At 55.1% G+C, this 27,139-nt stretch overlaps 1 protein-coding gene across 3 annotated transcripts in view; it reads left to right on the top strand.

The window, feature by feature from the left end:
- PTPRS (protein tyrosine phosphatase receptor type S) overlaps window positions 1-27,139 on the top strand; it is a 103,020-nt gene that overhangs the window by 56,904 nt on the left and 18,977 nt on the right. For all 3 annotated transcript variants that reach the window (XM_032626553.1, XM_032626552.1, XM_032626550.1), the window contains exons 6-13: window positions 2,137-2,247; window positions 13,163-13,432; window positions 14,924-15,505; window positions 16,574-16,707; window positions 16,952-17,096; window positions 21,998-22,303; window positions 23,676-23,869; window positions 26,131-26,248. In XM_032626553.1, the coding sequence (XP_032482444.1) occupies window positions 2,137-2,247; window positions 13,163-13,432; window positions 14,924-15,505; window positions 16,574-16,707; window positions 16,952-17,096; window positions 21,998-22,303; window positions 23,676-23,869; window positions 26,131-26,248 (1,860 nt within the window). The remainder of the gene's footprint in view (window positions 1-2,136; window positions 2,248-13,162; window positions 13,433-14,923; window positions 15,506-16,573; window positions 16,708-16,951; window positions 17,097-21,997; window positions 22,304-23,675; window positions 23,870-26,130; window positions 26,249-27,139) is intronic.

Raw genomic sequence — 27,139 nt, 5'->3', positions numbered from 1 at the left:
ATGTCTAGTCCTGACTTTGCCATGAAATGCTGTGTGACCTTGAGCAGGCTCCCTGCCCTCTCTGGGCCTCCATAGTAATACCTGCCTGCCTGCTTCCCTGGAGCCTTGAGGTTGGTATGAAGTGTTATGAAGGGGCAGAAGCCTAATCCACGGCCCCCAGAGAGAACTTCCCGATCTGTGGGTTCCCCTCACTTCCGTGGGACACCCACAAACAAAGCTGGGAGGAGGGGTCCGCTTGGGACCTTGGACTGGATTTTTGGACTCCTGGTGCCAGGGACTCTGATCAAAACCTGTGATTGGGAAAAACAACAACAGCAAACAAAACAACAACAACAGCAAACAAAAACAATGTGTGATTGAAACACATTTGGAGGTATTCCCTCACCTTCATTTACCAGTCAACCAGTCACAGGGTCCAGGACTGTGAGTCTAATGTACTTATAGATATTTACGCAGTTTTATTTACTTATGGAAAGGAGGACTTTGGTCCAGGCCTTTGATTTCAAACGTAACTGTGGAAACCTCTGCCTCATTTTTAATTTGTTCATGGGCACTCAAGTATTTGATCAAGGCCCGTGATTTCAAACATACTTAGAGGTGTATTTTACTTGTGAGAATGAAGATTTGTCCCAGGCCTGTGGTTTCACATATCTTTGGGGAAATCTTGGCCACGTTTTCATTTAGTCATGAGCACCGTGGTATGTGATCAAGGCTCTGTGCTTGTAAATATTCTTAAGAAGGTTCATTCAGGGGCTTCCCTGGTGGCGCAGTGGTTGAGGGTCTGCCTGCTGATGCAGGGGACACGGGTTCGTGCCCTGGTCCGGGAAGATCCCACATGCTGTGAAGCGGCTGGGCCTGTGAGCCATGGCTGCTGGGCCTGCACGTCCAGAGCCTGTGCTCCGCAGCGGGAGAGACCACAACAGTGACAGGCCTGCATACCACAAAAAAAAAAAAAAAAAAGAAGGTTCATTCATTTTCACATGTTCATGGGAAGTGAAGTCTTCCATCTGGGCCTGTGATTTCAAACATATTGTAGGAAAATCTGCCCTATTTTCATTTACTTGTGGGCACCAAGACCTTTGATTTGGGCCTGTGATTTTAAATAAGCTTGAGAAAATTGACCTCTTTTTAAAATTCTTATTCACTCATGACCAACAAATTTTTTGATCCAGGTTTATAATTTCAAGCACGCCGGGGGCATTTCAGCCTCAACTTTATTTGCACGGGTTAGAGGTTTTTCCTTCACACTTGATTTCAAACACTTTTGAAAATTCTCCCCGTTAAGCTATGAGCAGCGTGGACTTGGGTCTCTGTCTGTGATTGCAAACACACTTGAGAAAATTCATTTACTTGTGAGCATCCGGAATCCTGAATCCAGGCCCGTGGTTTTAAAACAGATCTGTGAATTCAGACTGACTGACTTAGGTGACTTTAAATCTCTGGGGAAACTCACTCTTCAGTTTCAGGTACAGAAAGCGTGGATCCAGGCCTTTGCTTTCAAACATACTTGACGTATATCACTCTCAGCCTTCTTAACCTTTGCTTTTGTGGAGTGGTAACCCAGTCCTGAAATTTAAACACCCTTGAAGATATACAACCCTGTCTCCATTTCTGGACACCGTGGGCCTTGAGGCCTGTGATTCCAAACATACTTGAGGAACCCAGACCCACGGTCATTGACACACAGGCACTGGTTGAAACCAGCAGGCGATCACCAGCTCCCTGAATTGGCACATCATTTGTGGTGGCCCCCTAAGTGTCAGGGTCTTTGGAACGGCTGCTATGGGTTGGGACTGCCAACCTGCTTTCTACCCCACCCTCCCTGGAGAACATCACTTGGTGCTTTCCTGAAAACACATTCTCCCCAGTTTTGTCACTCAACTTGACAGTCGTTTACGAGGTCCCGGCTGAGGGTGGAGGGTTTGTGGGGCAGGCGGTATGTTCAGGCCAGGATGGGCCAGGATCGGGGTGGGGAAAGGTAGGCAGGGAGGCCCTGACCCAGTGGGGGCTTCTAGGCTGACTCAGCTGCCTCTCCGGCCCAGATCGACTAAGAGACAGTACTCTGGGACAGCCCTCTCACCACCTCAACCTCGAGGTTTCTCCTAATGGGCCAGGCCTTGTCCCCTTTACCCATAGGAGCCCTGCAGATTGAGAGCAGCGAGGAGACCGACCAGGGCAAATACGAGTGTGTGGCGACCAACAGCGCTGGCGTGCGCTACTCCTCACCCGCCAATCTCTACGTGCGAGGTAGGGAACGCCGTGTCCAGGTCAAAGGCAGGGACCCGCCCCACCCGTCCCCCTTCCTCCTCGGGCTCACAGCCTCCGGGCTCCCCTGTCCCCTGCAGACCCCAGCAGGCAGGCCCAGCCCCGCTTGTGGCCGCGGGACCTTGGGCGAGGCTGTGTCCCTCTCTGGACGTCAGTTTCCTCGCCTGTAAAATGGGGGCAGCTTCAACCCCCACCCCCACCCCCGTGCCTTGTGATGGCCACCCCGTGGGCTGCAGGACTTGGGGTGGGGGGCGGCAGGAGGGAATGGGGCAGGGCCGGAGGGGTCAGTCGTGGGCCTACAGGGCCGGGGGAGCCTGCAGGCCTCTGCCCCACCCCGCCCGCCCGCCCATCCGAGTCAGCTTCTGTGGTGTGTCGTGCAGTGCCTCCCCTTTGCTGTGTGCTCGCTTCGCTTCTCCAGACTCGTGGCCTCGTAGCTCCCTGCTTCACCGCCCCCCTAATCTAAGAGTTGGGGAGGGGTCTTCAAGGCTGCCCCTGCCAGCCCCACACCCTCAGCTGTCCCAGAGCCTGGTGCCGTCCTAGTCACCCTCAGAGAAGGGCTCCTTTAGGCAGACATCCTGGGGCTTGGGCTAAGGCTTGTCAGTTTCCCACTGAGTCACCCCTGGAAGCACAGGGGGTCCTTGCCCTGATGCCCCCACCCACCCAAGGAGGGCCTGGGAAGCGGCTACACAGACTTTCTTCTGGGCCCCTTGGTGTCCCCTCAAAGGTGCCAGGTTCGGGGGGGGGGGCTGCCCCTGCTCCTAGATGTCTCTGTGGACCCCGTCTCATCCCCGGGTCGGTTCTCTTCCGTCCTTTCAGAAATTTTAATGTTTCCTCCTCCATCTCCTGTATCCCCTTGGCTGTTTCTGATCCGATTCGTGGTAGAAACAGCTCCCGCCTGCCAGGAAACAGGGTCCCGTTCATCCCCCCGGGCTGCCCCAATTGGCTCTGTATACTTGAGCCCATGCCAGCCTTCTTCAGGCCTCTGTTTCCCCCCGTTCGACGCACCAAGCCCCTGCCGTTCTCCACCTGGGAGGCCGTGCGGCTCCTCCCTCACCTGGAGACCCTCAGCCCCTTGGTCCCCAGTAAGCACGGCCCCAACTAGCCCTGAAGCAGCACCTTGGCTGCACTTGGGTTCTGCATCTCGTCTCTGAGGAGGAAGGAGGCTGCCTGGCGGGAGGGGACGGGGACGCCGGGGCGGGGGGCGGGCAGGGGGCACACATCCGATCCGATGCCACGGCACCTCTGGTGAGTTATAGCGCGTCCACGACTCCAACTGACTGGTCTTCGTCTAACCTGCGTATTTCTCTGCAAACACCTGGGATGGGGGTTTGTAAGTCTGGCAGAGTTCAAGGAGGACAGTGTGGGCAGCAGGCATGGGGCAGGGCGGGGGCGGGGCCTCTAGCCCAGGGTGTGACAAGGGAGGGGGGCCTTCTGTGTCCTCAGCACCCCCCGCCCCATCCCAGAGGTGGGGTTCTTTCTTTTGGGGGCGTCCAGCTTCCCATTCTTTGCCTGGGTCTCAGACGCTCCAAAATTGAATTTAAAAAAAAATCGTGGAAGGCAAATGTAGATCTTGTATGTCAAGGAAAGAACGGAGGAAAGACTAAAAGGTCGTTGCTGTTCTTTTTATTTTTTAATTTTAATTTTTTTTTTTTTTTTGGTTTAAAGAAAACAAAAAAAATCAACAAACTATTGCAGCTTTTAGCCTTGGGAAGTCCTCTTTTTACTCTCTGTATCTCCCCTATTTTTTCTCTTCTCCCCATGTCATTGTGTTCTGCATCAAACCCCCTTTACATCCCTCAGAGCTTCGAGAAGGTTGGTGTGTTTTTTTCTTTTTTACTTTCTTTACCCACATTTTTACATTCCGAAAGTGACACACACACGCAAGAAACGCACACAGACAGGCACACGGACACACACAGACATGCACACAGAAAATAAGAGAAAAACGAACTAAAAAAAAAAAAAAATGACGAATACGAATAATGAGCTCAACGTGAACAAAACAAAACAAAAAACCACCAAGTGAGAGCAAAAACCCAGAAAGACACAAAAATCTCAGCCGTGCCCAGCCCGGCCTAGGGCCGGCCGCACACATGCGATGCTTGCATTGTGGTCGCCTCTATGCATCCTTTGGTAATGTTGTTGCTAAGTTTTTTGCACTCCTCGTCGTCATGGTAACTTGGGCCTGATGCATGCTGGGAGAATGTAAAAATCTTCTCTGCATGCCACTGTTGTCGGTTCGGTTTGGTGAATTCCCAACGCCTTCTGTTGGAGTGTTTCTCGTCTTCCGTTCCGTTTTTCTCCTTTGGTTTTCTTCGTTTTTTTCTTCCTTCCTTCCTTTTATTTAATTATTAATGTTTTGATTTTGTTTCGTTTGGGGGAGAAAAACCGATTGGTTCGTTTCTTTTTCCCCCCCTCCCATCCCCTTCACCCAACCCCCTCCTCCCCCAAAGCGTTTCGTCTTTGGTTCTGTCCTGTGTTTCCGTGCTCTTTGGTTTGGGTTTCTTGGGCTGAGCTGTTGTGTGGTTGTTCTCCAAACGCATTGTGATTTAAAAGCCAGTGTTCCTGTCCCAACTACCATCCAGGAGGGCGGAAAGGGTCCCACAGCTGGGATGCTGGGGCAGAAAGTGACCGCCTGGGCTCAAGAGCACAAGGGAGGTGGCATAGACAGGTGGTGGGAGGTCAGAGCCTGGGTGGGGTGTGTGAGGAGAGCAGCCCAATTTGCCAGCTCTGTTTTATCCAGAGCTGATGCCTCAGCCCCACAGGGCAGCCATGTTGGAAGGGAGCTTAAGCAGTCATGTTTCCATCCTTCTGCCTCAGCATGATACCACCTCCCACCCTCCCAAACAACCCCAAAACAGGCATTTGAAGCACAGCTGAATGGGTAGCCGGCATTTTGAGTTCTTGTTCATTGGAGCAACACGTCCAAATATGAGAAATGGCCACCTTTCAGTGGACCGTCCTCCTGAAATGATGCATGCTTGGCACTGCGTAGGCAGTGCTCAACATGGTAGCTGGTGTGATGACTTTTTGCATCCTGGCTGGGTACCAATATGGATCCACCCATCAGAAAATGTAGCATGACAGACTTTGGAAGAACTACTTGGCCAGTTATTCTGCCCTTTTCTGCCCTTTAGTGCTACGCCTCTGCCTCCCAGATGATGTTGGCTGCTTCCCCCACCACCTCACAGGCTCTGGGCCCAGTCACAGGCGTCTTTTGTCCAGCAACACAGCACGGTCACTTTCTGAGTACCTGAGCATCAGAACTGTGGAATTCTGGAGAAAACCCTGGGGAACTTTGGGCACAGCCCCCCCACCCCCCCACTTCCCCAGCTCTCCCTCTGCCTTTCTCTCTCTTTCGGCTCTCTTTCTCTGTGTGTTTCTCTCACTCTTGAAACCTTTGGAGATGTTCACTCCCGTCTTCTGTTCCCTCCCTGAGGAAAGGCAAGCCCTTGAGAACCCCATTCCAATCCCAAATAAAAAACAACCCCCAATAAAATATCCCTTTAGATTTATAGCCACTAGCCCCCAGCTTACTACCCAACACTGATGATAGTGGAGGGCTGAGATCAGCCTGTTTGGGGGTCACCTTTTTCTCTCTCTTGTCCCTCACCTGCCTTCTCTAAACTCCCAATTATTAAGTTCAGGGGCAAGTTGGCAAGAGGACTTCAGATGCAATAACAAGGGATTTATTTTTCCTGTCTCTTTTGAATCCAGAGTGAGAGCTGCCAGGCAGAACCTCTCCAAAAGATGGAAGACAGAGGTCTCCTGGCCCCTTCACTAAAGCTGGGTCCCAGTGAGTTGAGACTGACAGGTGGCTGAGGGTCTCTGAAGACCACTTGGACTTTTGGGGCAGTATAGACTGGTGGTGGGAGCACAGACTTGCTGCTTGGGGAGACCTAGATTCAAGTACTGCCTCTGCCCCTCCCTGGCTGTGTGAACTTGGGCTAGTCACTTGGTCGCTCGGAGTCCTTATTTCTTCATCTGAATAATAGGGAGCATTGATTTCCCTAGCTCACAGGGTAGTTGGGAGGATTCCATCGAGCAAATTAATGCTCATCTTGTGCCCTGTGTAGTGCGTGGCACATAAGAAATCGCAAGTGAAGCTGTGAAACAGGGAAATCGAGTTCAGATAAATGGTCTTGGGCAAGTCACTTCCCTTTGGGGACCTCAGTTTCCCCATCATGTATTTCAAACATCCACTGTTTGAATAAGATGGCTTATGGGAAACTGCTTTGAAAAGAATTGGAGGGCAGATGTTAATTCATCTGCTCAGATCTCATTTTTTGCTAATGCATTTCTGAGCCCTTCTCATGGTCTCATTTTCTCCTGGCTCCAACCCCATTCCCATGAGATCAGTGGCCTCCCCAGAGCCACATCTCTCATCTTACTCCCTGTCACTCCCCCAGGAAGTTCTGTGGCCAGATTATCAGAAGGGGGCAAAAAAAAAAAAAAAAAAAGGAACAGTTTGGATGTTAGGCTACGCTTGCAGATAAGTACCAGCCCAGCAGAAGAGAAGAGCCGCCTGGCATGTTCTGGCCTGAAAGCTACAAGCATTTACAGTGTTACCAGAGCAACCAGTCCTGGGAGTTCTTTGCACCGAATCCCCACTCTCAACCTAACTCTTCCTTCAATTCATAATCTCCAGCTTCTGCTGACCCTGGGTGATCCAGGGGGTGGAATATTCAGATTTTACCCTTCTCCTGAAGTATATCTCTGAAATTCAAAGGACCAAGGTCAAAACCAAGCCCGTTTTTTTAATGCAGCTGGGAGCTCTGCTCCCAGAACTCTCCCGAGGAAGATGCAGCTCAGACTTTGACAGGGTGGGAAGACGATCAGGTTATATTCTCCCTGGCTGTTAATATTCTTTAAAATCTTTAAAATTGTCAGCCTTTAAGGTGTGAATTAGTGGCTAACGATGGTGTCTTTACCACTTGGTCTAGCATCATAGCGTTATTGAACCATGGTGCAGGACCCGGTTAAATGGCATGCCACCCACCCGATGACATAGGAACATGCGGAGAGAACTTGGAGCGACCTAGAGACATGGGAAAGAACTTTCCACCTTCAAGGGACTTAGGATATTCTCAGGATCTTGGAAGAAGCCAGATGGGGATAATTTAACGCCAGTTCTCAGTGCTGAGCTAAAAGATCGGGACTCTATAAAATGCCAGAGGGGGATCCAGATTGCCCCAATTTCCAGGTGTTCTTCAGAACCCTTTATCTGAAACCCATCCCCAGGCCTCTTCAGATCAGTTCATAGCATGGAATTCTGTGGGGCAAATTGTTTTTAAAATTAAAACTCTGGCACCCAAGCCGTCTAATTGGTGGATGTGACCTCTAGGTGTTCCCCTTACCTACTGGCACCCCCAAACAAGAGTAGATACAGATATTGGGCCTGGAACCCACCCACCGCCACCTCCTGTATCTCCAGAAAGAGTACCACTGGGGTATGTTGGCGACCTCCCCGGCTCCTGATCACACCTGGCATGCCACCCCACCCTTCACCCCCAAAGCCCCTGACTTGACCCTGGTGGTAGGCAGTGGCAGGTCAAGACCCAGCCCTTCTCCTCATCCCACCCTCATCCCAAGGGGAGAGGGGGCTCCAGGGGTGGGAAGGCAGGCTTTCCTCCGTTTGGGCATGGCGGGTCGGGGTGGGGGCGGGGGGGGCAGGGCCGTTCTCCAGGAACACTGAGCTCTAGACACCTCGCCTGCTGCCTGCCTCACACCCTTTGCATTGCTGTTTCCTCTGTTTTTGGGGGGTGAGGGGAACATTAGATTACACCTTGTCGTTCGGAAAGCCCCGTGTCTCTGGCGGCCGCGGCGAGGGGACAAGGGGAATCAGTCGATTGGCAAGATATCATCCCATTTTCTGCTAGAGCCAGGAAAACAAAAAAATCGGGAGAGAGAGGGTACCAAAAAAAAAAAAAAAAAAGTCCAGCTCAAAATGACAAGAGCTTGCCAAGGCCGCTGGTCAGCCCGTGGGCCAGGGGTCCAGCCAGGTCCCTCCAGACCTTGCACGCTATCCCGATGGCGGAGGGAGCTGGTGGTGGGAGTGGGGAGGCAGGGTGGCGGAGAAGGGGGAGGGAAAGGAAGATGCACAGGGCAGATCGCGGGGCGGTACCCACCCTCCCTGGGCCACAGGCTGGGGATCAATGGAGGGGCTTTGGAATTAGGCCTCGGACCCCTTCCCGTCCCCTGACAGGTGTAATCTAAGCTTAAGTAAACCCTGTGGAGGCTGCAGAACTGGCACCTCTCCCCTCCCCTCCCCATCCACATCCTCATTTTGGAGTCCGGAGGAGCACCCAGCAGCCTCTCCCACCCCAAAATGCCCAGCAGAGCCCCCCCACCCACCCTTCAGAGCTGCGGCTTGCTGAATCGTTGAGATGTCTGACACTGTTGAGTTCCCTACCTAGTGCTCCAACCAGATCACCTCACTTTTGAGTTTTCCCCCTCACCCTTCCCCAACCCCTCCTCCCCTGGAGCACCCCTCCCCGCCCCCCACTTTCTTGATTTTTGAGTTTCTGCCTCTTCCTGCCTGGGGGAGGGGTCGTCTCCCGGTTGCTTTGAAGGTTTTTGAGTTGTTTTTCCATGTGAATCGGGGTTTGAAGCGACCCGCCCCCCCCCAACCCACCACCCTCCCACCGCCCACCCTCCTGATCCCCTCACCCACGCGGGTCCCCCCCACTGGGACCCCCCCGGCTACTCGGTGACGAGAAGAGCTGGAAACGAGAGCCAGCTGGAGCGTGCTGAGGACCAAGGCTGGTGTGGTCCCCTTATAACCTGCCTGGACCCTCCATTCAGGTCGGTAATTGGGGGCGGGGGTCCCGCGGGGCCACTCCGTCCCATGGGTTCCGTGCCCACCTTGCTTTTCTAACCTGCACCTCAAGCTTGCAGCCAGGGGTGGAAAGATGATGTGGGTGGGAGTCAGCACCAAACTGGGCAGAACACAGCGTCAGCCGCCCGCCCTCGCCAACTGGAAGGATGCCCAGAGGCCTTATGAGACCCCCTCAGGGGGTTTTTAAGCCACCTAGTGCTCATGGACACAATCCTCCGCTAACTCGTGGCAAACCAGCCCTCTTCCTGCCGCACACCCTTAGAGACGAATGGGGTAGGTGAGAAAGCAAGTGGGCAAAGTGTCTTAACGTGTCAGCCCTTGTAGCATACTGGCAGATCCATTTAATTGATGGCTGCCGGCCATGTTGGGGATTGTGAGCACCAAAATTACAGTTGTTGATAAATGCCCTCCCACACTTAACTGACTTATGATTAACAACCCTGTACAGCAAGTCTGTTACGTGTTCAAGATGTATGCCTTGTGTCTACTTCTGAAAAGTGTTAAGAGGTACCTTCCAAATTGTGACACTCCTAAGGGAAGATATTTTAAGATAAGATCCAATGTGAACAGGGTCTTTGGGACATGATGTTGAGCCTTACACACATAAATTGGGATTATATTAACCTTTAAATCCTAAAGCTAGCCCTTATTCCCTTTGATGTTCCAGTAATCCCTTTCAGTACGAACCTTTTACTGATAGCTTCTGGACATTTATTTTGATGGCTGCTGGATATTTTTCGACTGATTATTCAGTTGATAGGTGGATATGGGTGATGGGTACTTTTGCCCTCTTTGGTATCCCCAGAGGGTAAGGACACAAGTTTGAAAGAGCCAAGAAGGGACACGTGGATATAATTCTTGCTAATCACCATGGTAAGAGAAGGCTCACTTTATCTCAGAGGTAGGGATCAGGCATACCTGGCTTTGAGCTCTGGCCCTACCACTTCCTTTCTTTGTGTCTTCCAACTAGCCCTAGCTCCTCACTGGGCCTCCACTGCTTCCTCCACAAAATAGGCATGAGGTCACTGGCCTCTCAAAGTGGGAGGGATTCAATAGAAATTCTTCCCATTACTTTTTTTTTTTTTTAAACTAATTCATCCCCAGACTCCCTCAATGATGAGCATCTCATTGATCTTTCCAGCATCCTGGAAGGCCAGAAGGAAACTTCACTGGTCCATGCCCAGGCTGAGCATCTTCTGTGTGCTGGGCACTGCCCCGGTCAGCTTAATGGCCTTCTCAACACATCACCGATGGCCTCTATTTCACAAAGGAGGAAACTGAGGCTCCCGGAGGATGAGGGCCCTTCCCAGGGCTTATCCAGCCTCATCAGCCCCCCCCACCTCTGCCGGAGCAGGTTTTCCATGGGACTCTGAGGTCTTGAGGAGTTTACCTTGCTGTGTGATTCAAGTGACTTGGCCTCTGTTTGTTCAGCTCTAAACGAAGAGCAGGGAGAGTCACTGAGAGGTGGGGCTTCTGTGGCTGGGTTGGTTTGCTCCGAAGGTTCTTTTTCGATGAGGATCTCACCACTGTGGCCACCTCGAGCCTCTGCCAGGACCCTTGGGTGCTGGGTGGGGAGGCCAGATGCTGTGTTCTGCCAGGGTTGGGGGGCACCTCCCTGGGGAAGCCACAGCCATCCTCCTTTCAGACCCCGATTTTCAGCCCCACACCCATTCCATGTTTTTTTGTTTGTTTTTGTTTTCTTGCTTTCAGGTGTTTTGGAGGGGTTTTTTGTTTGGTTGGTTTTTTTGGATTATTTCCCCCCACCACCCCACTTTGTTTTTTCATTTGGTTCCCCTGGTTTTGTTTTGGATGTCGATGCCGTTTTTCTGTCCTTGATTAATTAGCTCCCTCACACTCATCCCCCATTGTGTTCCGTTTCCATGACAACGCAGCGTTTGGGCATCCCACTCGTGCCTCGCTGTGGATGCCGGCGGCTGGCCTGGACCGCGTCCGCTGGCTGGCCGGACCCCATTCTCCCCCGATACCTCCACCTAGCCCTGCCAGAAAGCCGCTCCCCCATCTCAGAGCCCAGCCCCGCCCCTCACCCCCAGTCTGTCTGCATGGCCCCTCTGTCTCCCCTCCCTGCCCACCCCAACTCCTCCCCGCTGCCGAACACCTTCCACTTCCTCCATCCTGTCTCCAGCGTGACTCCTGGACTTTTCGCGGGGCTTCCTTTTCCGAAGGGCTGCCAGCTTTCTTGGCCCTCCCTCCGCCCACACGGAGCTCCCCCTTCTCTCCAGCGGGGATTCAGAGAACAGGGATTGAGATTTCCAGCTTGGAACCCACGGAGAGAGAGAGAGGGAGAGAGAGAGGGAGAGAGCGAGTGAGACCGCCCCCCCTCCGTAGAATAGGGCAGACACCCCTACAGCGACCCCCTTAGGGGTGCGGCTGCAACCGCAGTTCCATGTGAAAATTAGAGGCAGGTCGGGTTGCCGAAAGTCACTTGGTGGCCCTGTTTAGCCTTGCTGAGCCTCCAATCCGTCATCTCTACAGTTTGAGACAAGACTCCTTGAACTGCCCAAAGCTGGGGGCACATCCACGTGGCTCCTTGAAGCCAGGGACAAGCTCCTTCTGGCTAGAAGGGTTTACCAGCTAACCCAAGTCCTTTCCACTGCAGGGAAACATCTCCGACGGGGCAGCCGTGCCTCTTGGCAGTTCAGGTGCCCATTAGCACCCGCCCCTTCCCCCCGAACCCCGAAACCCATGCAGCTTCCGAAAATGGAGCCCCCGAAATGCATCCTGCTGCCTTCATGGTCTGCAAGATTGGGACAGAAGGCTGCATTCGCTTCCCTGCTAAGAAATGCACAGAACATGTCCCTGTTTTCTCAACGTTCAAGTTCATTCCCTCGTTTATTATTATTATTAATATCCTATTTATTCTGCCAGGGCTGTGATGTGACAATGTGACGTGTCACATTGGGTCACATCTAGAATTAATATGCAGCATTGAAGTGGGCCCCCTCCCCCCTCCTTTCTCTTTCTCTGTCCCTCCCTCTCTGTGTTCCTGTTTTCTCTCTTTCTCTGGACCCATCTGTCTCTTCTCTCTGGTCCCCCCCCCCCCCGCCCTCCCGTGAGTATGCACTAAAGGCCCCTGAGATCCAGGCCTCTTCACATTAACCTTCTCTCTTTTCCTCCTTCTGCCTCTTTCCCTCATCTCTCTCTGTCTCTCAGCCTCTGTCTCTCAGCCTCTGTCTCTGTCTCTGTCTCTCTCTCTCTCTCTCTCTCTCTCTCTCTCTCTCTCTCTCTCAACCAACCTATTTTGCATGCTGTTTGTGATTCTGAGAGCTGCATCTATCAATGGAAACTTGTCAGATCCGACAGAAGCTTTTAGAAGGGTTTCTATACCCAAAAACCACAAAAATTTCATTAGAGTTTCTCATCTTTTCCTTGAGGGCCCCCCGGGGAAGTGGGTGGGGCCCCCGGGTCACCAGAGGGAGTGAGGATGGGGGGCCGACATCCTGGTCCCCTCTGCCTCTTGGTCCTAACTCTTCCCATGACCTCCCACACACACACACACCCCGTCCCGTCCGACCTTCCCAGAGCCCCCCGAACCCCTGCAGCCCGAATCTTCCGAAGCTCCCCAGTTGGGAGAGCGGGCGGAGGGGCTGCTCCCCGAAGCCACATCTGTCAGCAAAGATGAGAAACGGCTGATAAATTTTTGTGTTCCTAACTGTGCTGTGGACCAGCCACTCTGGTCTCTGAAACCCTGTTGCTATGGAATAATGCTTCATGTCTCTTTTATTATATATCGATATATCTCTCTATATATTGTTTGTGAAGTACCTTCCTTTGAAGTTTTGGTTTCTTTGTGTTGGAATTTGGTTTTTTAATTTTTGTTGTTGTTTTCTTTCATTTGGAAGAAAAAATTTCAACTGGGGGGAAGGAGACAGCCCTGTTTATATTTAAATTGTTTTCCACTTTTTTTTCCTTTTTTTCTTTCTTTCCTTCTTTCTTTCTTCCTGCTTTTCTTTCTTTTCTCCCCTGCATTCCGTCTCCCCATCCCCCTGCATCTCCCTCCTCTCCCCCACCCCTACATCCCCCACCCACCCCATCCCCCAGTCCGCCGCGTGGCTCCACGGTTCTCCATCTTGCCCATGAGCCACGAGATCATGCCAGGTGGCAACGTGAACATCACCTGCGTGGCCGTGGGCTCGCCCATGCCATACGTCAAGTGGATGCAGGGGGCCGAGGACCTGACGCCTGAAGATGACATGCCCGTGGGCCGGAACGTGCTGGAACTCACAGATGTCAAGGACTCTGCCAACTACACGTGTGTGGCCATGTCCAGCCTGGGCGTCATCGAGGCCGTGGCCCAGATCACGGTGAAATGTAAGCAGGGGCCATGGGGCATGGGGGAGGCAGGTGGGACCTCATGTGTAGGTGGGGGGTACGGGTGGAAAACCTCTGAGTTACTCTTCAGGATTCAGTCATTCCTGGCTGTGAAGAGGACAGTCAACAAACACTTATTGGTGACAAATTATTCTGGGCCTGGCCCCATGGAACGAGACCCAGTCTTGCTCTATTGGGCTCACAGTCCAAAGTAGGAGATGACACGTAGCCCGGCAGCTATGATGCAGACTGATGAGAGCAGTGATGGGGACCATGTAGCACCACTCAGACCCGCAGAATAAAGGTTCCAACTCCCAGGAAAGCTAGGTCAGGGAAAGACTAAAAGTTGAAAAGGGAAACAGGCTGTGCAGAACTCAGAGAGAGAGAGCATTGGCGGGGTGGGGAGGGATTACAGATTCTCCTGATGTCTCAAGTTTGTGGCAAGATTCAGAGGAGAGTGCCCTCAAATAATTTTTCTAGCTTTGTAACAGGGGCCAGCAGACTACAGCCCATGGGCTGAATCTGGCCCTCCACTTGTTTTTATAAATAAAGCTTTATTGACACCTGCCCATTTTTTCCCACCTGGCTTGTGGCAGCTTTGGGGCTACAGTGACAGAGCTGAGTGATTCTCAGCAAAGGCCACGTGGTCTGCAAATCTGAAAAGATTTACTGTGTGGCCCTCTGCAAGTAAAGGTTGCCAAGCCCTGCCCTAGGGCCATAGAAAGTGTCAGCATCAGCTGGTGTGTTGGTCATTTTGCTGAGGGATTGAACGTCTTCTGGTGCATGCTTCCTGGGGCCTGTGTGATATGAGATCTTGGGACAAGTGGGAGAGAAAGTCACAATTTTATCCGGGTGCTGGGGACACACTGTAAACCACCCTCAGTCCCTGCTGGTGGGGACAACATACAAACCTGGCCATGACGTACCGTCAGGCAGTGATAAGAACTGGGCAAGGGCACCTTTAGCCAGGGTGGTGAGGGTGGCCTTAAGCCATCTGGCCATCTGAGCATTCCAGGGGCAGGGAACAGCAAGTGTGAAGTGTGAACAGACAGAAGGGCCCTGTGGCTGAGCAGAGTGAAGCCGAGTAAAGCACAGAGAAGAGTTGTAGCCCAGGGGCCGCCACTGTCTCCTTTAGAAGTGAATATTTTTCTTAAACAGCCAATTTTTTTTTTAAGTAAAACTTTTCAGCTTTATGGGCCATCTAGTCTCTACTGTAACCACTCAGTTCTACCGTCATAGCACAAAAGCAGCCAGCAGCGATACATAAGCGTGGCTGTGTGCTGACAAAACTTTATTTACAAAAACAGGTGCCAGCCCTTGGTTTGTAGTTTGCCAACACCTGCTATAGATGGTGGGCTAGGGGTCGTTAGGCCCATGGTTGCCACCAAGGAAATGAAGGCTCAGAGAGGGCAGTTGTGTGACTAAAAGTCACACAGCCTTTGGGGTCTGCAGCCAGCGTGCCTGATGTGTGAACTTGCCTCCCACCCACAGCTCTCCCCAAAGCCCCTGGGACCCCTGTGGTGACAGAGAACACAGCCACCAGCATCACCATCACGTGGGACTCTGGCAACCCAGACCCCGTGTCCTACTACGTCATCGAATATAAATCCAAGAGCCAGGACGGGCCATACCAGATCAAAGAGGACATCACCACGACGCGTTACAGCATTGGCGGCCTGAGCCCCAATTCGGAGTATGAGATCTGGGTGTCGGCCGTCAACTCCATCGGCCAGGGTCCACCCAGCGAGTCTGTGGTCACCCGCACTGGCGAGCAGGCCCCTGCCAGCGCGCCCCGAAACGTGCAGGCCCGCATGCTCAGCGCCACCACCATGATCATCCAGTGGGAGGAACCCGTGGAACCCAACGGCCTGATCCGGGGCTACCGGGTCTACTACACCATGGAGCCCGAGCACCCCGTGGGCAACTGGCAGAAGCACAACGTGGACGACAGCCTGCTGACCACCGTGGGCAGCCTGCTGGAGGATGAGACATACACCGTGCGCGTGCTGGCCTTCACCTCTGTAGGCGATGGGCCCCTCTCGGACCCCATCCAGGTCAAGACACAACAGGGAGGTGAGATGCCCGCGGGAAGCACAGCTTCTGCAGGGGGGGTGGGGGGGAGCAGCAGGTCTCGGGGCTGTCCCACCAGAGGGAAGGAGGCGGCCATGCAGTGATGTGTCTCCCAGGATGCAGCCGGCCGATCTTAACCTGGAAGCCACCACGTGGTTTATTTGGCCTGTATGGTGCTTTAAAGTATTTTCACGCCAGCATTGCAAAGCAGGAGGTTGTCCTAGAAAACCCAGATTTCTGGCTACCCTTGGAAAATCCGATCTGGCAAGCCCATAGGGCTACAATCGGTCATCCAATGGCATCCAGATAGATGCCGCCGCCGGCTGCATCTGAGAAAAGGGGTGTGGTTTCCGTTCGCCTCCCTCTTCTCTGTTAACTGCCCCGGCTCCCATCCATCTCTGAGTTTGAGAACCCCTGTTTGCTGCTCTCACTGGAGGGATCCATGCCGCCCATTTTGAAATAATAGAAAGTGTGTTAGCCCAAAGTCTGTGAGCTGGTCTGTCACCTGCCGGGGTGAAGGACGTGGGGTAGGGGTGTGGAGCATTTAGGTGCATGGGGCCCCCGCTCTCTGCAGGTTTCTGGGCTTTTTCTTACGGACTCAGGCTTTGGAACCTCAAATCCAGGAAGAGTCGGGCAGCTGCCCAAGCAAAGGGACAGGAGGTTTGGAACTCTGCTGCCATAAGTCAGATACAGGGTGGAGATCCACATTCCAAATTATGGTCCCCACCAGTTTTCTGTTTAACTGGAGGAATGGGGAGGATGCTGGGGTGCGTTGAGAAGGAGATTTTTTTTAAATGTTTTCCCACTGGCAACAGAGAGGATGGGGGGATTGGGGTGGGCAGCTGACAACGAGGGGCGGTAGGGGGTCCCTGAGAAAATAAGATAAATAAGAACAGTGGAGAACACTCCAGAAGCATCTAGAGCCTAACAAGCCCTTCCTTTTAGGGTGGTGCTGAGCTTCACGGGGCCCTTTTTGGGAGAATGGGAACCTGGCGGGTTGGATACCCTATGCGGGCCCATCCCTCCCAGGCCTCCCCCCAATGCCAGTCCTCTTCGCCCCCTGCCCCGCAGTGCCTGGCCAGCCCATGAACTTCCGGGCCGAGGCCAAGTCGGAGACGAGCATCGGGCTCTCGTGGAGCCCCCCGCGGCAGGAGAGCATCATCAAGTATGAGCTCCTCTTCCGGGAAGGCGACCACGGCAGAGAGGTGCGTGGGCGGGGGGAGGCGGGCTGGCGCTCGCCGCCGGCTCCCACTCTGGGCGACTCTCTTGTCTCCCCGAGCCTGTGCCGGAATGTCTCTCTTCCCCCCTTCTCTTTGTCCCTGTCCGTTGCTAATTTTTCCAACACTCTTTTCTCCTCCATTTCCATCACTCTGTGAGGTCTGTGTCTGTATCCCTCTGGTTTCTCTCTGTCTCTCTCCATCTCCGTCTCTCTCCCCGCCCCGCCCCCAGGTCGGGAGGACCTTCGACCCGGCCACGGCCTTCGTGGTGGACGACCTCAAGCCCAACACCGAATATGCCTTCCGCCTGGCGGCGCGCTCCCCGCAAGGCCTGGGCGCCTTCACCTCGGTGGTGCGGCAGCGCACGCTGCAGTCCAGTAGGTGTCTCGCGGACCCCGCCCTGAACTGCGGGGGTGGGCACCTGGCCGGCGCCTGCGCACAGACCCGGGCGGGGCCTGCGCAAGGGTGGGGGGCGCCTCCGCCCGTCCCGCTTCGCTCTTCCGCCTCGGGCGTGCTTGCGTCCACGCTGCGCCTCGGTTCCCCCACCAGTGCAGTGAGGGGCTCACCCGTGGACCCCGCAGGCTCCAGTTTCACCATCTCCCTGGGGTACAGCCGTGGCCGGTTTCGCTGATGGCACCTCCTCTCTCCTCTGCCTTTCCCGGATTGGGGTTAGTGGAATGGCCACGTTGCGCCCATCTCACAGGTGTTTGGAGGGGTCTGTGATGCTGTCACAGCTCACACCCCATCCTTCCGAGAGAGCAGAGGATGCAGAGACGATCCTACCTCCCCAGATGGCCCTTCTTGCCCCCAAGTCTGGGTCCCCATTGCAAGGGGCTCGGGGGCGCGGGGGAGTCAGAGCTGATGCCAGGTTCTGGGGGAAGTGCAGGACCCCCAAAACATAGGGCCCTCCAATTCCTGGAGTTCTTCGCTGTGCCCGCCTGGCCTCCCTGTCACAGAAAGTCACCTTTTGGCCAGGACACTGCAGCTGGCCCTGGGCCACACCGTGGCGCCCGCCGCGCCCTCCCTGCCTGCTCTGAGCTCAGGGCCTAGGTAGGCCCCTCCGACCGCCGCCTCCCTGCCTCCGCCTCCTCCCTCTTCTGTGCTCAGTCTGGCCCAAGTGGCCCCCGCCGTGACCCTCCCTCTCTTCTTCTCCCCTCACCCTGCTCAGTTAGTCACGGGGTAGCCACCCCAGGCCTTGTTCCGGAAGCTGCCTCAGTGTTCAAACCTTCAAGCCCCCGCCCGCCCCGCCCCCAGGCGTGCGCACACAGGGGGTCACGGGTCAGTCCAGAGTGACAGCAACTTGGGCCGGGGTGTCTGAGCCACTGGGATCAGGGGACTTGGAGACACAGCACCCCACTGTCAACCCCTGCCCCCTCCCCTCCTCCCCGCCCCACTGGGGCCGAGCCGAGAGCTCCGCGACTCACAGGAATGTTTGTGCGTGAGGCGATCAGTGAGGGTGTCCTGTGGCTTGGGCGGCCACGTGAGAGACCGGCACAGGTGCCGCGAAGGTGAGTACGCGCTGGTCTCCAGCGGGTTCACAAAAACGGCCCACCCTGCGTGCCCCCTAGCCTGTGCCCCAGCAGCTCTGGGCTGTGCAGACCGTCCAGAGTCCAAATTCAGTCCCCTAAACTCTGCACCCCGCTGCCGAGTGGCACACCTGCCCAGGAACGTGGAATCCGGAACCACACCCCTCCCCCCCCCCCCCCCCCCCCCCCCCCACTGCGCATCCATGTGCGCATCCACGCTGCCCCGCACCCTCCCGACAAGTCACGCAGGTTGGGCCGGATTGTGAAGGAGGCGGCCTCCAAGGTCGTCGAGAAAGCGGCTTTGGCCCAGCCACGCGAACCTCCGAACCTCTGGGGCGGCCCAGGACAGGGAGTGGGGGAGAAGGGACTCCCCACTTCGCACCCCAAGACGGGTGGGGCCCGAGAGAACTGGCAGCCGAGACGCAGGGCCAGGCGTACCCCCACCCCCCGGGGAGTGCGGGCTTCTTAGGCTGAACTCAAGGGTAGGTGGAGGCCAGACCACTCAGCCGTGGGTCTCCCCAGACACCGTCCAACCTTCCTGCCTCATCGGCGCCAGCCCGGAACTGCAGCGTGCCCACACTGGGGCCGGAGCAGGGCTGCGCGCCCGCTCGCGGCCAGAGACCCACCCAGAGCTCGGTCTGGCCTTGTAGCTCAGCACTCCGCCATTCCCTCCCTCGTAAGAAAGTCTTTTAAGTTAGCAGTTGAAGAGTGGAAGGTAGGTAACCAGACTGGGAGTTTTCTGGAAAGCGTCTTTCTTTCTTTTATTATGGTTTTTCTCATCATCATCACCATCATCGTTGTTTCTTCTTTTATTATGGTTTTGGTTTTAGTTTTCCTTCCCCTTTCTTAGCAAATCCATTCCTTCTGGCACATTCCTCGGTTGGTTTTTCCACTCCTGCTTGACTCCCCCCGGGCACATTTGGTTGGGGTGGCTGGTCAAGAAATGGGGGAGGGGACCCCCAAGTGTCTATTTCCAGAGGAGAGAACCCCAGTGTTTCAATTTAAGTGAGGCCAGAGAGTCATTCTGGTTGCAGTAAGCCATTGGAGTGGCCTCTGGGGTCTCTGGTAGCCTGATGTCTTTGAGGATGGGGGCCTCTGATTCACCTCTGGGTCCCAGACCCTAGCATGGGGTGTGCACAGAGTAAGTGGTCTGTAAACACATGCAGTGAGTAAGTGCAGCTGGCATGATGGTGAAGGTTCTACGTGCCTTGACCGCAAGCAAGGCCAGTGACCTCTCTGAGCCTCCCTCCAGACGAGGCGGGCTCTAGGGTCATGGGCATTTGAGGGGGTGTGGCTCCAGCCATCCTCAGCTGGCCTGAGCTGATTAAGGCACAGGCTGAGGTCTGAATTCCCAGCCTCAACCAAGACAGCCCACGGACAGCAGCTGAGCCTGGCTTCAAGGCCTGGCTCGCGCCATGTGCCCTTGGGCAGGCCACTTGCCTTTTCTGGGCCTGTTTCCTCACCTGTAAAATGGGAGGTGAGCACCCAGAACAGGTGGGACCTGGCACCCAGTAGCTATACAACCAGTGATAAAAGAATGCCAGGCAAACCAGGTGGGCTTTAAAACCCATTTCCCCACCTGGAACATGGGGTGGAGGGGTGCTAGTTCCAGCCACGTAAGGGGGTCATGAGAATTAAATGAGGCACGATCAGTGGGCCGTACCTTGAGTCTACAGAGGGCCTATGCTGCTGGGCGTGCAGAAGACGTATAGAATGTGAGGAGTATCACCAGTAATGCTCTTAACACAGGGCCTGGCCCATAGTAGGTGCTCGGCACATGGAGACTATTACTGATACTCCATAAGGCCCTTAACACACACAGTTCATGCTTAATATGTGGAGAGTATCACTGTTATTTAACAGAGTCCTTAATGCCTGGCACACAGTAGGTGCTCTAAAAATGGCAGCTGCCACTTTCAGTCTAAATATGGATCGGCAGGGTGCTGGGCACAGAGTTGGCAGTCCATGAATGGAAGCTATTAGTAGCTTGTAACAAGGTCAACCTGGTGCCAGGTACACAGTAGGTCCCCGAAACATGGGGGCTACGATGATTGCTCTGCAAAACCCTTGGCACAGTGCCTGGCATCCAGTAAGCGCTCCAGAAGTGGCACTTTAAAGAGGTTGGCCTGGTGCTAAGCACATAGTAGGTGCTCAGATGGGAGCCACTGTCGGTCTGGAAGGGCCTAGCGTGGTTTCGTTTTTGCTCCAAACATGAAACTGTTGTCTGCAAGGTTCTTGGAACTGTGTGTGTAAATAGTAGGTGCTCAATAGCACAGTGCTTGACACATAGTCGACGCTTGAAACGTAGGGACTATTACTGTTATCCAGAAATAACAGGGCCTGACACACAGTAGGCCCTGTTAAGAAATGAGAACTACTGATGTTCTACATAGTCCTTACTATAGTACCTCGCATGCTGTAGGTACCTAATATGTGGGAACTTTTTCTGTTTCAATAAAGACCTTAGCAGAGTGCCTGGCATGCAGTATGCACCGCGTAAAGGGCAACAGCTACTTTCATCTTCAGAGGGCTGTTGCAGTGACCAGCCCATAGTAGGTGTTCAGTAAATGAGACGTGCTATTGATCTGCAGTGGGCTTAGGTTGGCATCAGGCGAACAGTAGGGGCTCAAAACAGAAGAACTGTGAGCTACTAAAACTTCGGCACACAGTAGGTGCTAACTGTGGGCTGTGTTATCTGTAAAGCCCTGACCCAGTGCCATCACAGTAGGTGTCCGATACACAGGGGCTTTTATTATTACTCTGTATAGCCCTTGGCATGCTAACTGGCACACAGTAGGTGCCCAAGACGCAGACATTGTTTTCTTCGCAAGTGAGGCCAAGAAGTAACCACAGGGTTGCCCTCTGGGGTCCCTGGCAGTACAGGTGTTCAGTAAGTAGATGCTCTTAACGTGTGAAGCTTTTAGAGACAGGCCTAGCACATAGTAGGTGCCCAATAAATGGGGCTTTTGCTGTTCCTCTGGCACAGTGCCTAGCACACAGATGTTCTATAAATAAGTACATTTACTGTCATTCTGCTGCTGTGCTGTGCCTGGCACACAGTAGGTGTTCACTAAATAAGTACACTTACTGTTATTGTGTGAAGCGCTTGGCACGGTGCCTGGCACATAGTAGGTGCCCAATAAGTGAGGCTTTTATTGCTATTCTTCTGGCACAGTGCCCGGCACACAGTAGGTGTTCAATAGATAAGTACATTTATTGTCATTGTGTTCCTGGTGCTATACCTGGCACACAGTAGGTGTTCAATAAACAAGTACATTTACTGTTGTTTTGGCACCATGGCTGACACATAATAGGTGCTCAGTGAATGGGGTTTTTTTTAACTGCTGTTCCACTTGGCATGGTGCCTGGCACATAGTAGGTGCCCAGTAAATGGGGTTTTTACTGCTGTTCCGCTTGGCACGGTGCACAGCATACGGGCATATGCTCCTTGGGGACTGTGGCTACCCTCTCCCTAAGAACTACTGTGTGCCAAGTGCAGCCCCATGTGGTGAGTGCAGCGTTCTTGGCCAGCCCTCTCTGCCCCCATCCCCGCCCGCCCACCCACCCACCCGCCCATCTCACCTTTGGTTGACACCCGCTTCTTTTGGGTTCGACTTCTCTTTGGTTTGGTTCTGTTTTGTTTGTTATCATCTTCTTTTTTATTTTCTCTTTCCCATCTTTTGTTTCCCCACCCCCTCCCCGCCCATCCCGCCTCCCTTCCCCACCCCCACGTTCTCCCCACCCTCCAATAGAACCGTCAGCCCCCCCTCAAGACGTTAAATGTGTCAGCACGCGCTCCACGGCCATTTTGGTAAGTTGGCGCCCGCCGCCGCCGGACACGCACAACGGGGCCCTGGTGAGCTATAGCGTCCGCTACCGACCGCTGGGCTCAGAGGACCCGCAACCCAAGGAGGTGAACGGCATCCCCCCGACCACCACCCAGATCCTGCTGGAGGCCTTGGACAAGTGGACGGAGTACCGCATCACCGCCGTCGCTCACACAGAGGTGGGACCAGGGCCCGAGAGCTCGCCCGTGGTCATCCGCACCGACGAGGACGGTAAGCACCGGCCCCGGCCTGGGACCCCTGGGACCCCCAGGCCCCAGCCCGGCCCCTGCCTTGGAGCCTTCTGTCCCTGGAAAACTGGGCTGGCTGGTGGTCAGAAGGTATTGGGTTGGCCAAAAAGTTCTTTCGGGTTTTTCAGTAAGATCTTATGAAAAAAACGAATGAACTTTTTAGCCAACCATAGAAGCCATAATCAGGAGAAGGAGACAAGTGGCCGTCAGCCTCCCCAAACCAACCGAGCTCCTTGATCTTGGAATTCTCAGTTCTGGACCTTCCGGGCTACATTTTCTCTCTGAGCCTTGGGCCTGGAACGTTAAGCGGGGAGCCCTGTATTTTGGTCCCGTGGTGGAAGCCATGGAAACGGAGTGTAGGAAACAGCAAGCAGCACTTGCAACAAAAATTATGGTCCCTGACCCCAGAAAGCTGGTTTTTTAGACTCTAGGGATAACCTGAGATTTGGAGCTACTTGGGTCTGACCTATCCTACCTAGAGAGTAGGTAGATTGCGCGCTGACGGTGGTTAACCGCCAGCTCTCTGGGGCATAGAGACTGATCTGTAGCACTGGCCGATTTCTGTGGTGTAAATATTCCCACCATAGCTGAGCTAGAAAGTTCTAAGACACTAGTCACACAGTAGAAGCTGAGGGCATGGGGCAAAATGAAGCAGGCAGCTTCCCCAGTAAAATTGCAGGAAACCAGGACCAGCTGTTTTCTGAGCCATTGGCCTGGAAGTTCCGGTTGGCAGCCCCAACATTTTGTCCTAACCATGGGGAAGAAATGAAGCGGTTCTTCACGCCAGGCCTTGGGGTGGGGGTGGGGTGGGTGGCGAGGGCTCTCAGCTTGGGGGCTGGTTGAAAAAGCGCTCCGTTGCGGAGTGGGTTGGCTGCACCCTGGGGTGTGTAGGAGCGTGCAGCTGGACTGCCTGGGTTCCCATCCCGGCTTTGCCTCTTGATAACCCTGCGGTCCTGGGATCAACTCTCTGTGCCTTGGTTTCCCCATCTGTAAAGGGAGCATAAGGACCCCTATCTAGAAGGGATGCTCTGAGGTCGGAAGCAGTGTGGGTAAACCTCTTAGAGTGGGGCATGCACGGCCCGCTCATGTCTTGTGGCCCTGGGCAGGTGACCTAGGCCCTGGGGGACCTCAGTTGCTCGTCTGTAAATGGGGTGCACCATCAGAGCCCCCTCCCCGGGCTGTGGGAAGCGTGAAGGAGGTATTCCCTCCGGGCCAGCGGTGAGCGCTCAGAGCGCCGGGTTAACCGGCAGTCACTCGGCACCTTGGCATCGGTCAGTGGCGCTGCCCGGGGCAGGGCTGGGCACCCCAGTAACGGCCCCGCCCGCCCCTCCCCTTCCCTCCCCCCCACCCGCCAGTGCCCAGCGCGCCGCCGCGGAAGGTGGAGGCGGAGGCGCTCAACGCCACGGCTATTCGCGTGCTGTGGCGCTCACCCGCGCCCGGCCGCCAGCACGGCCAGATCCGCGGCTACCAGGTCCACTACGTGCGCATGGAGGGCGCTGAGGCCCGAGGGCCGCCGCGCATCAAGGACATCATGCTGGCCGATGCCCAGGTGGGCGGGGCTCCGGGGCGGGGCCTGGCGGTGGGGCGGGGCCCGGGCCCCCTGCGCTCCCGCCCTCTCGCTGCTTCTCTGTTTCTCTGTCTCTCGCTACTCCGCTCACCTCCTCCTCTCTCCCCTGCCGCCTCCTCCCGCGCTCAGTGGGAGACGGACGACACGGCCGAATATGTAAGTAGTGCCCCCCTGCCACCCCGAGCCGCTGCCAGTGCTCTTCCCGCGGGCGGGCCGTGCAGTGCTGTGACCCCATCCCCTGCACGCCTCCTGTAAAAGGGTCTCCTCCCCTGGGCCCCCGATGCACACCTAGTTACCTCTTGGAGCTAGCTGGCAGCCTCGGTTTTGCATCAGGCACATGGGCTTCTGCTGGGGACCACGGAGGTATCCATTCTTAGCTGAATGGCCCCTGGACTCCGCTGGCCTCCTGCCTCCCCACTTCCCTCCTCCAGCCTAGCTCCCGGCCTGGGTCTTCTCCACCACACCTTTGCTCCAGCTGTTCACAGCATTAACCACCCTCCTCCAGCCCACAGCTTCCCCTGTGGCACCCAGGCCTGGCAGATCGAAACTGAGTCACTTTCCAGCCTAGCCCGACCCTTTTGTTACCTGACTCAGCCCTTCCTGACCTCAAAGTTTCTCTCTTAGGCCAAAGTGTCCCCTTCATTCTGGCCCTGGCGTGATGAGAGGGGTCAGTGGGCCCCAGGTGGGAAAGGAGGCCTGCAGGAGGCCCTGAACCAGAGTCAGGATTACTGTGTGGCTCTGGGCTGTCTTTCTGCTCCTAAGATAGGGACCACAGGCTCTTCTGACAGTCCCAAGCCTGATGTTAAATTGACACGGCCCCACCCACTCCAGTAGCTCTGCTTCTCCCCCGCCCCGCCCCGCCCCACCCCGGTCTGGGGGGAGGTTCCCACATGGCTCTGGCTCAGACCCTCCAACCCACTAAGACCCCGGGAAGGACTGAATGTGAGGCTCAGGGGCAGGAGACCCTCTGTTTGTGCATCCTGTCCCCCCTCCTATGCTCCTGACCTGGGGCCACCCAGGCATGCCGGACATGTTTGTGGGTATGCATGTATGGGAAACATGGACACGTGTGTGAGGGTGTGAGGGTCAGGGTGCTCTGTCATTCACTGAATGAGCAGTGATTTCCTGAGCACCTGCTGATCCTGAGCTGGGTGCCATGGATGCGGCAGTGACCAAGACACGCCTGAGCCCGTTTTCCTGGGGGTCACGGTTCAGGGGAGAGGGATGTTACTTGGAACAAGGCACAAACACGTGTCTAGTTACAGCTCCGGTGGGGACGGGGCATAGATAGCGGTGTAAATGCTTGAACAGCCAGCTGTCGGGTGGGTGCAATCCTGACTGGTAGCATTGGCCCTTTTCCATGGTGTAAATACTCCCACCGTGTCGATTTCAAGCTACCTACCAGATTTGTGGTAGCTCGTCATTGTGTGGTAGTTGTATTGCACAGATATAAGAGACAGAATAGAATAATCTCGAGGACACAGATAATAGTAAACACGGTAAAATAATGACGGAGGGGTGGGTTTTGAGTACTTATTACCTTTGTTTTTACTATTTATTTGATCATACGTTTATATAATTTTACTTATAATAACGGCTGTTTAATAAGTGGCTTGCAAATTTTCTGAAAATTCGACTGCTGGCTTTCAAGAGCTGGTATAAGGAATCTCCAGCACAACAATGGATGTAGTGGAGACAGGTGTCGGGTGGGGAGGACACAGCCAGTGCATCCTGGTCCTGGGCAGGACCATGTCTGGTTGGAGGAGGGATAGAAAGGCAGCCCCGTGTGGCTGGAGCAGAGTGAGCGAGGGAGGAGGTGAGGGCATGGAGGGGACAGGGGCAGGTCGTGCGGGGCCTTGTGGGCGGCAGAGGACTTCTGGTGGTGCGAAGGACTTGGGCTTTTGCCCCCAGGGAGACCAGAGCCCTGGAGACCTGACTCAGCTGCTCACAGGCACCCTCTGGGGGCCACTGCAGGGAGGAAAGAACGGGGGTGGGGCAAAAGTGGTAGCTGGGGACCAGAGGGGCAGGAACAGCACTGGTCCAGGCGGTCCATGACAGATGTCAGGCCACGTGTGCCCATCTCAGCATGGACGTGCTACGTGTCGGGGTCTGTGCATGAGCTCGGGTGCACGTCTCTGCCCGCAGATTGGGCCCCGTGTCTGCCTTGCTTGTCCCTAGCAGGGGGAGGAGGGTGGGCAGCCCTGGTTGCGTCACTGATTCCCCACCCCTGACCCCACCCGCAGGAGATGACCGTCACAAACCTGCAGCCTGAGACCGCCTATTCCATCACGGTAGCCGCCTACACCATGAAAGGCGATGGCGCTCGCAGTAAACCCAAGGTGGTAGTGACCAAGGGAGCAGGTGCGAGACCCTCTATGGCCCCTTTGCCCTCAGAGCATCCCTGCAGAGTTCTTGAGCCCCTGTTGGGGGGGAGGATGCACCAAGCAGGAGGAACAGGGAGAGCAAAGGTGTGGAGCTACTCCAGAGGATATTAAGACCCAGTGTGGCCCAGCCCCGCTCAGCTCTAGCCAGATGGAAACCTTTAACAGCCAACTCTTAACTCCTCACCCTCTGCCTCCTGTTCCCCCTGCCTGGATACCCTTCTCCGGGCTGGCTGTCTCCTCTGCATCCTTTGCGTCTTTGGTTAGTCAGCACCTCCTCAGGAAGCCTTCCCCACTCACCCCCGTGCCACAGTCTTGGCCAGGTCGCACCCCTCCTGCCCCCAGCGCCCCGTGCCTCCCCCATCCCAGCTCTGATCACCCCAGGCGGGTTGTCATTTCAGGGTGGTGTGCCCGTCTCCCCCGCTGCGCCCTGAAGCCTCCTCTCCTGGCAGCCCTGCCTCAGTTTCCCTCTCAGGCCCCTCCCGTCAGTCCCAAGAGGCTGGTTTCTCACCAGCCAGACATAGCGGAGTGAGGAGAGAGAGCGAGCCATGATAATGTAAGGGGAGAGGGTATTCTAGGCAGAGAGCACAGCCCGGGCAAAGGCTCAGAGGAGGGAACAAGCTTGGTATGTTCGAGGAACAAAGGCCCCCATGGCCTCCACCCCACTTGCTTCACTCTCCATGCCTCACTGCTGACCACAGAGCCCGATGTTCAAGGCCTCCCAGCTGGACACAGCACCCCTCCACACTGCTGCCAGCCCATGCCCCTACCGTGCCCTTCGTCTGCCTAGTCTCTGTGTCCTCTAGCGCCCATGTCGCCTCTTCCAGGAAGCTTCCTGTGATCTGCCGTCCTCTCTCAGGGACGTTACATT

This window comes from Phocoena sinus, chromosome 3 (assembly GCF_008692025.1).
Source record: "Phocoena sinus isolate mPhoSin1 chromosome 3, mPhoSin1.pri, whole genome shotgun sequence".
NCBI classification, from domain to species: Eukaryota; Metazoa; Chordata; class Mammalia; order Artiodactyla; family Phocoenidae; genus Phocoena; species Phocoena sinus.
Note: the sequence above shows the minus strand (reverse complement) of the source record. Positions and strands in the feature narration are given on the sequence as shown.